This window comes from Salmo salar, chromosome 07 (assembly GCF_965601325.2).
Source record: "Salmo salar chromosome 07, fSalSal1, whole genome shotgun sequence".
In the NCBI taxonomy this organism is placed as follows: Eukaryota; Metazoa; Chordata; class Actinopteri; order Salmoniformes; family Salmonidae; genus Salmo; species Salmo salar.
In genome coordinates, this window is record NC_138297.1 from 49,709,421 (window position 1) to 49,722,372 (window position 12,952).

The 12,952-nt window shown below is 43.9% G+C and overlaps 1 protein-coding gene across 1 annotated transcript; it reads left to right on the forward strand.

Annotated features, from left to right (window-relative positions):
• Positions 1-2,293: 2,293 nt before the first annotated feature.
• Positions 2,294-7,702, forward strand: LOC106609469 (mitochondrial inner membrane protease ATP23 homolog). The gene is made up of 6 exons (XM_014208334.3): positions 2,294-2,690; positions 2,965-3,010; positions 6,189-6,270; positions 6,377-6,514; positions 6,618-6,701; positions 6,986-7,702. The coding sequence occupies exons 1-6, from the start codon at positions 2,540-2,542 to the stop codon at positions 7,187-7,189; spliced, it is 705 nt and encodes a 234-aa protein (XP_014063809.2). The 5' UTR covers positions 2,294-2,539; the 3' UTR covers positions 7,190-7,702.
• The last annotated feature ends 5,250 nt before the right edge of the window (positions 7,703-12,952 follow it).

Here is a 12,952-nt window from a genome sequence, read left to right on the forward strand (position 1 = left end):
ACAGACACAGCAAACCTTCTTGCCACAGCTCGCATTGATGTGCCATCCTGGATGAGCTGCACTACCTGAGCCACTTGTGTGGGTTGTAGACTCCGTCTCATGATACCACTAGAGTGAAAGCACCGCCAGCATTCAAAAGTGACCAAAACATCATCCAGGAAGCATAGGAACTGAGAAGTGGTCTATGGTCACCACCTGCAGAACCACTCCTTTATTGAGGGTGTCTTGGTAATTGCCTATAATTTCCACCTGTTGTCTATTCCATTTGCAGAACAGCATGTGACATTTATTGTCAATCAGTGTTGCTTCCTAAGTGGACAGTTTGATTTCACAGAAGTGTGATTGACTTGGGAGTTACATTGTGTTGTTTAAGTGCTCCCTTTATTTTTTTGAGCAGTGTATATTTAGTCCTTCCTCAGGCCAACAACCTGAAAGGATTGGACACCACCACTTAACACACCCTGTAAGTCTTCTGATGTCTTGCACACCCAAATACCTCTTTGCAGCTGCCACCACAACCTCAATTTTCTGCGATTTACATTCCATCCCTGCAGTACAGTTGATAACCATTGCTATATATGCAAAAAATCTAATCTTACTGAAAAATATATCACTTGTTGGCCTATCCATCTGTACTGGTACAGATCTACTACTCACACCACTCCTCTCAGGATCTGTCCCCCTTGACCCATCTTCCTCTACTTTCTTCACTGCCTCAGCATATATGACAGCTTTTCCACTACTCTAAACCTGGAAACCTAAACCTGTCTTTCTCGCACAGGACATTTCTGATCCCCAGCCCCATGGGCACCCTTACAATTAACACATACCACTATTTTCCCAATGCTACACATTCCTTTGTCTCATGCCCTTCTGCACACTTTCACACATAGGAACCTCCCTCCTACTCACTGCTGCCACATGCCCATAAGCTTGACACCTGTAACAACGTAATGTATTTGGCACAAAAGCTTGTACAGGATAACTTATATATCCTAACATCCCTTTGTCGGGCAAAGACTCAACATCAAAACACAAAAGAACAGACAATGACTGTTTCACCACTCACGCCGCCCTGTATGCGTCGCACCAAACGACGAGCATCACAAACACTGGGAATCTTTCTCTTCAGTTGGTCAACTTTTACATTTACTGCTACCCCAGTAATCACTCCTTTCAATGGCACCCTTTTCTTGAGCAAAACAATTGACATTTCCTGCCCGCATTCGTTTTAACGCGGAGTGCCTTCTCCCTCTGACCAGCAGAAACAAACAATTATCACAAGACCACTTCTGGTTACCTTCACCAATTCCACAGCACCCAACTCTGTTTTCATCCACCCTGAAACCACAAATGGATCAGCCAAAAGGCAAGGGTCCCCTTTTTCCAAAAACTTCACTCCTACTGTCAGACTCATCTTTATCCTGACCTTCGGTGCAAGCCTCGGCTGCGAGAACTTCCCCACACCTACCACCTCCAATACTTCAACCTCATTCACTTCCATTTCTCCTCAGTTCACGCTTTCTACCATTCTTCTTCAACAAACCATCTCCCTTATCCGCACCATTTTTAACAGACTCAAGCGCTCTCTCTAAGTATACATCTCCTTATGATAATACTGCACTTCCCCTGACATACATATTGTAACGACCCTGGGTTTATAAGCGCGTATATCGACTCTGCTGCTCGAGCATGCTTTTGCGGCACACTCGATAGCGCGCTGGACTTCTGCCTAGAAGGGCGAGGGTTCGAGACATGCTCCCTGCCTGTTTCATTACAATATTGTTCTTGCCTTCTCAAAGGACGCCATTTAACCGACTGTCACAATCTCCATACAATCAGCACGAACTCCTCGGGATGTAGCGCTCATCTTATAAAGCAGCTGCTTCATCTTGATGTTCTTCTTTCTCAAAAGCTACCGCGACGCTTTTCCATTTCAAATAAGCGCGCTCTTCCAACCACCATCTTCAGTCTCGCTTCATCCGACTCTCCCTTTGACAACACCTCCCAGCAGCGAACGTGCACACAGTCAATGTCACTTGCCAATGCATGGAGTAATGTGTTTCAATAAACCTTGTTTGCAATTATATTAGAAAAAGCTAATGTATTTTCTGTTAAAACTAGCTAGCAACAATGTTGTTGCAGACATTAATTGAATCGTTCACCTCTGGCTTACAAGGTAAAATTAGTTTTATAATAGATATTCTGTTTTCTCTTGTCAATAGCTATTGATCCAAGCATGCCGTGACTATGAAAATGGTATATTCTGAATCAGCATGGGTGGATAGAAAAAAAAGGTGTGGGTTTTTCTCGATATATATGATTTGAAAAATACAGTATATCATTATCATAGTCATGGCACACTGTGTAAGAGCTATTGAAGATTGAAATACGAATAGCCACCGAATATCCCGTAAAAACTAATTTGACCTCGGTCTGGTTTACCACGTGATTTGAAAAACAAAGAATGACCCCGCGAAGCTAGGCAGTGCTTGTTCCTAGAAGCAAAAGTGGCTATTTTAGAAACAATTTCCATGCAATGGATCAAACTAAACAGCAAGAAGAGGACTATGGATATAACCTATTCCCGGAGAGGAATTCGGGAAAGTTCCAAAAGGGATCGATAGCAGAAAGCTTGTTCACTTTCAATCACAAATGTCAGGTCATGCTACAATTCGCAATGGAAACAAGTAAGCGAACAGGCTAGCAAGCTGATATGTCTGTCATCCTCCAAAATATATCTCATGGCAGTAGTTAGCTAGATGACCGTGTAACCATTGATGCCGTGTTTACATTTGTCATATACGTCATAGCCATGTTTCTAGCAAGCTTAGCTAGCAATCGTTGAACAATAAAGAGACTGTCATGAGTAAGCTAGTTAGCAATACGCTAACTGTTGAATGACCTGATTGCTGTCATGGTGCAGCACTGATTAGGCCTAATCTCATTCTATCTCCCTTTCAGGTCCATATGCAAAGCTTCTCCGTGGAGCCATGAAAAGTTCAGGATGGTAAGTGTCAGCCAGCCACAATCATCATCAATCACAACTCAACACAGCTGTCAGCTGCCATAATTCTTCTTCTTCCTCCTATCAGTTTTTGGCAGACTAGACACTGTAATGCGTATTGCTGCCTTTCTCAGGCTGGAGTGTGAAAAACACACTTAATTATCTAAATAGCCTAGGTGCAAGCCGGTGGAATAAAGAAACCACAACAGCTATTTTGCTCTGCCTGTCATTTGAGCCCAAAATAGTTACAAGTGAAAATGTGGTTACACCCAACTCAGTCAGCTCACAGAAAAATATCATCCTATCCTCAGCATACTGTCTGCTATAACAGAACATGCTTCACAGTAGTACAGTCTCTACCTCCCCACATTCCTCACACTTGCCATCTGGGTGTTTCTCCACTAACAATAACCCACTTCCCAATCCACAATGCCCCAACCTCAGCCTCGTCAACAGAACCCCATCCCTCCTTTCCCTTTCCGGATACCTACTGCCCTTCCTCACAGAATTCTGGATAGAGAAAAACTGCCTACCCCGCTCCTCTCTCTCCCACTCACATTGCCACTCCTGGGTCAACCCCTCTGCTATGATGCTCCTACATTCCATCCCCCCTAATGGGACCACCACATCTCCCTCCTCAAAGCGGCCTTTGCCACCATATCGGCTGCCTCATTTCCCCCTACCCCAACATGAGTTGGGACCCACAGAATACCTACCTTACACCCTTTCTGCCCCACTTTATAAAGTGCCATCATCAGCTCTATTATCAGGTCTGGGTGTGCCTTTGACTTCCCTTCTCTCAGTGCAACCAGGCTAGCTGCAGAGTCTGAACACAAAATTACAGTTTAGTCCCCACTTCTTCCACTCATCCCAATGCCTACACCAGTGCTAGCATTTCAGCAGAGAAGACTGAAACTCCATCAGACAGCCGCCTCCCCTGATGTATCCGAAACCGGGGAACATGTATCCCAAACTCTGCTCTCCCATCTGTGAAGATGTGCAAGTAGGGACCCCAGGCCAATGGCAGATGGGCCTCAACCACCAGAGAAGGCTCTCTACAGTCCTTATCCCTTATTACATCAAGAATGGTCATGTCAACATCAGGCTCTGGCAACAGCCACCGAGGAACATACGGCCAGCAGACAGGGACCCCCACTTCCAGACCTCCCATTGCCGACTCCACCCCCCATTCCTGCACTTGGGGCACATAGATTGGCCTACCTCTTCTCACTCCAGTTCCCTCTCCTCCCCATTCCCATGCCTCTCCCAACAGACACCTTGCAGGGTGAGATGATACATGCCCCTGCACTTTCATCCCATAGCGCATGGCCAGCTTAGCTTGTTGCAACCTCCTCCATTTCAATCAACAATGCAGGGATAGGGGTAGTTGGAAATGCCCCACAGCACAACTGCAGCGCAATTGCCTGTACCACATCCAACATCTGCAGTGTTGTAGCTGCTGCCGAACCAAATTCGGGGCTCCCATAGTCCAGCACTGAGCGGATCATTGCTTGGTAAATCATTTTTATGGAGCGTCTGTCTGCTCCCCAAGATATCCTTGACAGGCACCATATTATATTAATAACTTTACCGTACCTTTCAACTATTTTTTTCCCCCCACATGGATCCTCTAGGTCATTCTCTTCCAACCAAACCCCCAGGAATTTGAACGCCTTGACCCGTTCCAGCGGTGAACCATACATTTAAAGCCCTTGCACCACCTTCTTTCTTTTATATCCCAAAATTACAAACTTGGTCTTTGCTGCTTAATTTCTAAATCCCCACCTATCTACCCAGTCCACCACCTTTTCCAATGCCTTTTGCACCTTCTGGACCACAAACAGGATATTCCTTCCTCTTTTCCAGAGCACCCTATAATCAAAAACAGGAAAAGGCCAAAACCAGGCCCAATATCCTGGAACATGGAATTCACCGTTTATGTTAAACAAAACTGGACTAATTACACTTACCTGCGGTGTCCCTTTCTCTATCCCCACTAACTCAGAATAAGCTCCACCAACTCTGACCTGTATGGTCCGGTTCTTCAAGGAATCCTGGATCCAATTAAACAGCAACCCCTCACCCCAGCAGAATACAGCTCCAGCAGGTGTCCCCCTTACCAGAGCATGTCGTATGCCTTTTCAATGTCCAGAAACACCGCCACCACTCCCTCCTTGTTGGCCAGCTTGTTGGCCAGCACCTTCTTTATATCACAGTCCAGTGCTAGCACTGAGTCCATAGCACACCGTTCCAACCTAAATCTGCTCTGGTGTGAGGAAAACATAAATGTACTCTCAAACATATGTACTAATTTGTCTGTGACCATTCTTTCCATTACTTAACACAGTACAGAGGTCAACGCTATGGGTCTGTATGAACCCGGGTGTGATGCTTCTTTTCCCGGTTTTACAATTGGCACCACTATGGCATGTTTCCACACTGCTGGTAATGCCCCTTCTTCTCTTTCTGAGGACCCCATTTTTTTCCCCCCAAGAAAATTCAGATCAACAAATAACCTTAAATTCATTGCATCATCATCTCTTATCAAAATGAAAATAAACCAATAAAAACATTTACTTAATTGTATCTTTCAAATGATCTTTCTCCAAAACGTTTGTACATTGTCCCATACAATAATCTGTGCTCTTAATATTTGTATTCATTATTTATTTATTCATTTTTAATTGGCGACCACACTGCAGTTCGCCTAGTGGGGTCGCAACCACGACCTTGAATACCACTGATCTACGCTGATGTGAATTTAACAAGTGACATCGAAAAAGGATCAAAGCTTTCACTTGGTCAGTTTGTAATGGACAGAGCAGGTGTTCCTAATATTTTGTGTACTCACTATGTAATACAGGGGTGTAAAACTCATTCTATGGAGGGCCGAGTGTCTGTGTTTTTTTTTCTTCTTTTTTTTCTCCTTTCGATTAAAATCTAGACAGTCGGGTGAGGGGAGTTCCTTACTAATTACTGACCTTAATTCATCAGTCAAGTACAGGGGTTGAGCGGAAACCCGCAGACACTCAGCCCTCCGTGGAATGAGTTTGACATGTGATTTAATAGCTATGTCATGCCATTATATTGTTCGTTTTTTATGCTAATGTACACTTTCATGCTAATGTACATTTGACCTCATTATGCCGCCCCTTAGTAAAGTATTATCCTGTCTCTTCAGTGCAGTGTACAAAGACAGACATTTCTCCTGTGAAGACTGTGATGGGACTGTCAGTGGTGGTTTCGATGCAACGTCATCACAAGTAAGAAAGCTAGAACCGTTACCTTTGTGTACAGGTTCACATGCTACACTATGTACTTTGTATCACATCTGTAAGATACCATTTTTTTTCCCACTCCCAATTCTAGATTGTTTTGTGTCAGAATAATATTCACCAGCAGTCCCACATGAACCGAGTGGTTACACATGAGCTCATCCATGCCTTTGACCACTGCCGGGCGCATGTGGATTGGTTTAACAACTTCAAGCACTTGGCCTGCTCAGAGGTGAGACCAAGAGATAAACGTGCATGTTATGGGCGTTGTGTTTGTGCTCAGTTTTAATTGTGTTTTAAAGGAAGTCGTTAATTGTTTGGTTCTTATTTTTCAGATTCGAGCAGCCAATCTCAGTGGAGATTGCTCCTTCCACAATGAAGTATCCAGGTTCAACTTTGGCCTCAAGAAGCACCATCAGGTAATATCTGGAGATTATGTGAATTCACTGCAAACAAAATTACATTCTTACTTGCATGTATTTCAGTCAACTAGTATCCTTCATGGTATAGCATAACATGATTTTTCCAATCGTGTGAATTGGTATGTCTGAATTGACAACTGGTTTAGTTGAAACTGTAGTTGAATGTAATGTCAAGTATAGCACTGCCTTTTTCAGTGCTTAGCGATTAACAAGAAGTGTTTATGATGGCCAATATTCACATGAAGAACTCGCTACCTAACCCATCCACTACTACCTATCAGGAATGTGTTCGGGGACGTGCCTTGCGCTCCATCCTTGCTGTTAGGAAGGTGAGCCGAGAGGAGGCAGAGAAAGTGGTGGATGAGGTATTCGATACCTGCTTCAATGACCACGCCCCCTTTGGCCGCATCCCACATGACAAGAAGGATGCCAATTTTGCCTACAGAGATTTTGAGAACCGAGATCGGTATTACGCAAACCTTTAATGTGTTGTTACATGCACAAATTAATTGTAATTTAATTTCCATGGGTGCTATTGTGAGGATCTTTGCAGAAAGCTGGGCAACCTACCACTGCCCTCAGCCGAATGACTATGTCAAAAATGGTATGAAATTACCTCCTGAAGGGAAATATTCAGAGTTCTTTCTCTCTGTCATTTAAATAAATCAAAGGATATAATAAATTATATGTTTTTATGGCACACTTTTGTGGACTCTAATGCTATAACTAAAGAATGTGATGGAGTGGTTTCCTTTTGAACATTGATGTGGCCCAAATATTTTTTTTGTCATCCTTTTAGAGAGGTTCCAAAGTTTGGTGTTTATGAAGGGTATATTATGCCTCTAAAACTTATTTCAAGACTGAAAGGTGGGGACAAATTTCCAAGGGGAAATGTGACTGAACATGTGACTGAACTGGGAGTTCACTGTAAATAGATTTTATTGTACTGTACTGAATAAGTCAACCTGTTGAAATAAATATGTGATTATTATGAATAATATGATATTGATCCTTGATTATTATCGCATTAGCATTTATGAATTGACAAAGACGTTTCAAAAACGAATTCTACAAAGTGCTCAGTTAATACCCAAGTTACATTAAACAGACACAGCATTCCCGAAGACGGTATGAAATCTAAATAAGCATGTTTTATGTTATCAAGAAATATGTTATCAAGAAGCATGCATTAGTCCATGTTAGCATCATTCCTTTATCCATCAAATGAGCAAATCATTTCTTGAACAAGTTGGGCAAGTGATGTTACTTCTCAAGACCTTAATATACAGTGCCTTCTGAAAGTATGCACGCCCTTCGACTTAAAAATAAATAAAATTGTGTTCCAAAGTAGGATTAAAATGTGTAAAAATATGAAAAATAAAACATTACATATGTATTTATTAACCCTTTGAGTCAATACATGCTAGAATCACCTTTGTCAGCGATGAAAGCTGTGAGTCTTTCTGGGTGAAAGACGCTGCATGTTGAATCTGCATTGGCCGTGCAGAATTTATGGTTATATGGCCTCTGCAGAATCAGGGCATTCATACTTGCGCTTCGCCGAGCAGCTCCGAGCTGTTGTCAAGGAAGTGAGTTTGTGTTTATACAGGACCTCCTGCCCTCACCTACTGTCAACCAATCATGTCAATGCGGAGCTATACGGAGCCCTCAGTGTTGTTATAACATTTGAGGGACGCACGCCGATGCAGTACAGAGCTCAATTTTGCCTCCGCCAGGCTCCGCAATTGCGTCACACAAGCCATACTGCGCCTCCGACCACATCTTTGGAGCAAGGATAAATTGTCCATAAATCTCGAATAAGAGTTTTGCATCCCTGGATATCACAATATTTGCGCATCATTCTTTTGAAAATTATTCAAGCTCTGTCAAGTTGGTTGTTCATCATTGCTAGACAGTCAATTTTAAATCTTGCCATAGATTTTCAAGCAGATGTAAGTCAACGCTTTATACTAGGCCACTTAAGAACATTCAATGTCATCTTGGTAAGCATCTCCAGTGTCTGTTGGAAAGCTGACGGAACCAGGTTTTCCTCTTGGGTTTTGCCTGTGCTTAGCATTATTCAGATTTCTTTAAAAAAAATACTTCCTTGTCCTTGCAGATGGCAAGTACGCCAATAACATTATGCAGCCACCACCATGCTTGATAATATGAAGAGTGGTAATCAGTGATGTGTTGTGTTGGATTTGCCCGAAACATAACGCTTTGTATTCAGGACATAAAGTTAATCTCTTTGCCAATATTATTGGCAGTTTTACTTTAGTGCCTTATTGCAAACAGGATGCATGTTTGGGAATATTTTTTATTCTGTACAGGCTTCCTTCTTTTCCCTCTGTCATTCAGGTTAATATTGTGGAGTAATTACAATGTTGTTGATCCATCCTCAGTTTTCTCCTATCACAGCCATTAAACTCCGTAAATGTTTTAAAGTCACCATTGGCCTCATGGTGAAATCACTGAGCGGTTTCCTTCCTCTCCGGCAACATAACAAAGGGGTTGAATACTTATAGACTCAAGACATTTCAGCTTTACATTTTTTATTCATTTGTAAAAATGTCTAAAAACATTATTCCACTTTGACATTATGGAGTATTGTGTGTAGGCCAGTGACAACAAAATCTAAATTTCATAAATGTTTTGTTCGGGCTGTAACACAACAAAATGTGGAAAAGGGTGTGTGAATACTTTCTGAAGGCACTATAGAGACAATTCTCACCAGTGGCGGTCAGTCCCGTTTAAGATGAGGAAGGACGATTATTTTTTCATGAACCTGGCCTTATTTCTATTACAGAATATTGGATGACTCTCATTCATATTTCATTCACCCAGTTCAATGTAACAGCGATAGGTTTAGGCAACTACATGATACTCAAATTTTCCCTGTACCCATCATGAGGTTGCTACAACCTAGCCTATGAATTAAAGTTTACAACGTAGGTGCACACAGGTCGAGAGACAAATTTGAGGTGACAGACAGTGACATTCAATACAGCGTTGTACACTCTTGCCTACATCTAGCTGAGTTTCTATTGGACAAATTCAGGAATGTTTATCCTCATTTTATTCCGTTTGCGTCCGTTAATTATTTTTTTTTCAACAGAATCGAGGGAAGAACACACCCCTGATCATGCGTAAACAGAGTACACTCTCATAACAGCCACGTTGTATTCCATCTCTTTCCTTCGTTTGTGGACTTCGATGCATATGTACATGAATGTATAGTTAAAGTGACTGTGCATATATGATAAACAGAGAGTAGCAGCAGCGTAAAAGAGAGGTTGGGGGGGGGGGGGGGGGGGGGGGGACACGATGCAAATAGTCCGGGTAGCCATTTGATTACCTGTTCAGGAGTCTTATGGCTTTGGGGTAAAAACTGTTGAGAAGCCTTTTTGTCCTAGACTTGGCATTCCGGTACAGCTTGCCATGCGGTAGTAAAGAGAACAGTCTATGACTGGGGTGGCTGGGGTCTTTGACAGTTTTTAGGGCCTTCCTCTGACACTGCCTGGTGTAGATGTCCTGGATGGCAGACAGCTTAGCCCCAGTGATGTACTGGGCCGTACGCACTACCCTCTGTAGTGCCTTGCGGTCGGAGGCCGAGCAATTGCCATACCAGACAGTGATGCAACCAGTTAGGATGCTCTCGATGTTGCAGCTGTAGAATCTTTTGAGGATCTCAGCACCCATGCCAAATCTTTTTAGTTTCCTGAGGGGGAATAGGCTTTGTCGTGCCCTCTTCACGACTGTCTTGGTGTGTTTGGACCATTCTAGTTTGTTGGTGATGTGGACACCAAGGAACTTAAAGCTCTCAACCTGCTCCACTACAGCCCCGTCGATGAGAATGGGGGCGTACACGGTCCTCCTTTTCCTGTAGTCCACAATCATCTCCTTAGTCTTGGTTACGTTGAGGGATAGGTTGTTATTCTGGCACCACCCGGCCAGGTCTCTGACCTCCTCCCTATAGGCTGTCTCGTCGTTGTCGGTGATCAGGCCTATCACTGTTGTGTCGTCTGCAAACTTAATGATGGTGTAGGAGTTGTGCCTGGCCATGCAATCGTGGGTGAACAGGGAGTACAGGAGGGGACTGAGCAGGCAACCCTGGGGGGCTCCAGTGTTGAGGATTGGCGTGGCAGATGTGTTGCTACCTACCCTCACCACCTGGGGGCGGCCGTCAGGAAGTCCAGGATCCAGTTGCAGAGGGAGGTGTTTAGTCCCAGGATCCTTAGCTTAGTGATGAGCTTTGAGGGTACTATGGTGTTGAACGATGAGCTATAGTCACTGAATAGCATTCTCACATAAGTGTTCCTTTTGGCCAGGTGGGAAAGGGCAGTGTGGAGTGCAAAAGAGATTGCATCATCTGTGGATCTGTTTGGGTGGTATGCAAATTGAAGTGGGTCTAGGGTTTCTGGGATAATGGTGGTGATGTGAGCCATTACCAGCCTTTCAAAGCACTTCATGGCTACGGACGTGAGTGCTACGGGTCTGTAGTAATTTAGGCAGGTTGCCTTTGTGTTCTTGGGCACAGGGACCATGGTGGTCTGCTTGAAACATGTTGGTATTACAGACTCAATCAGGGACATGTTGAACATGTCAGTGAAGACACCTGCCAGTTGGTCAGCACATGCCCGGAGCACATGTCCTGGTAATCCGTCTGGCCCCGCAGCCTTGTGTATGTTGACCTGTTTAAAGGTCTTACTCACGTCGGCTACGGAGAGCGTGATCACACAGTCGTCCGGAACAGCTGATGCTCTCATGCATGCCTCAGTGTTGCTTGCCTCGAAGCGAGCATAGAAGTGATTTAGCTCGTCTGGTAGGCTCGTGACACTGGGCAGCTCGCGGCTGTGCTTGCCTTTTTGTAGTCTGTCATAGTTTCAAGCCCTGCCACATAAGATGAGCGTCGGAGCCGGTATAGTATGATTCAATCTTAGCCCTGTATTGACGCTTTGCCTGTTTGATGGTTCATCGCAGGGCATAGCAGGATTTCTTGTAGGCTTCCGGGTTAGAGTCCCGCACCTTGAAAGCAGCAGCTTTGCCCTTTAGCTCAGTGCGAATGTTGCCTGTAATCCATGGATTCTGGTTGGGGTATGTACGTACAGTCACTGTGGGGACGACGTCCTTGATGCACTTGTTGATAAAGCCAGTGACTGATGTGGTGTACTCCTCAATGCCATCGGAAGAATCCCGGAACATGTTCCAGTCTGTGATAGCAAAACAGTCCCGTAGTTTAGCATCTGCTTCATCTGACCACTTTTTTATAGACCGAGTCACTGGTGCTTCCTGCTTGAATTTTTGCTTGTAAGCAGGAATCAGGAGGATAGAGTTTTGGTCGGATTTACCAAATGGAGGGCGAGGGAGAGCTTTGTACGCGTCTCTGTGTGTGGAGTACAGGTGATCTAGAATTTTTTCCCTCTGGTTGCACATTTAACATGTTGATAGAAATTTGGTAAAACTGATTTAAGTTTCCCTGCATTAAAGTCTCCGGCCACTAGGAGTGCCGCCTCTGGGTGAGTGTTTTCCTGTTTGCTTATTTCCTTATACAGCTGACTGAGTACGGTCTTAGTGCCAGCATCTGTCTGTGGTGGTACATAAACAGCCACGAAAAGTATAGCTGAAAACTCTCTAGCCAAGTAGTGTCGCCTGCAATTTATCACAATATACTCTACTTCAGGTGAGCAAAATCTAGAGACTTCCTCAGATTTCGTGCACCAGCTGTTGTTTATAAATATGCACAGACCGCCCTCCCTCGTCTTATTGGAGTGTTCTGTTCTATCTTGCTGGTGCAGTGTATGTCCCGCTAGCTGAATATCTATGTCGTCATTCAGCCACGATTCCGTGAAACAGGATATTACAGTTTTTTATGTCCCGTTGGAAGGATATTCGTGATCGTACCTCGTCTAATTTGTTGTCCAATGATTGCACGTTGGCGAGTAATATTGACGGTAACGGCAGCTTTCCCACTCACCTTCTGCGGGTCCTCACGAGGCATCCCGCTCTGTGTCCCCTGTACCTGCGTTTCTTCCTCTTGCAAATAACGGGGATGTTGGCCCTGTCGGGTGTTTGGAGAATGTCCTGTGCATCTTGCTTGTTGAAGAAAAGATCTTCCTCTAATCCGAGGTGAGTGATCACTGTCCTGATATCCAGAAGCTCTTTTTTGCCGTAAGATACGGTTGCAGAAACATTATGTACAAAATAAGTTACAAATAACATGAAAAAACCCACATAATAGCACTTGG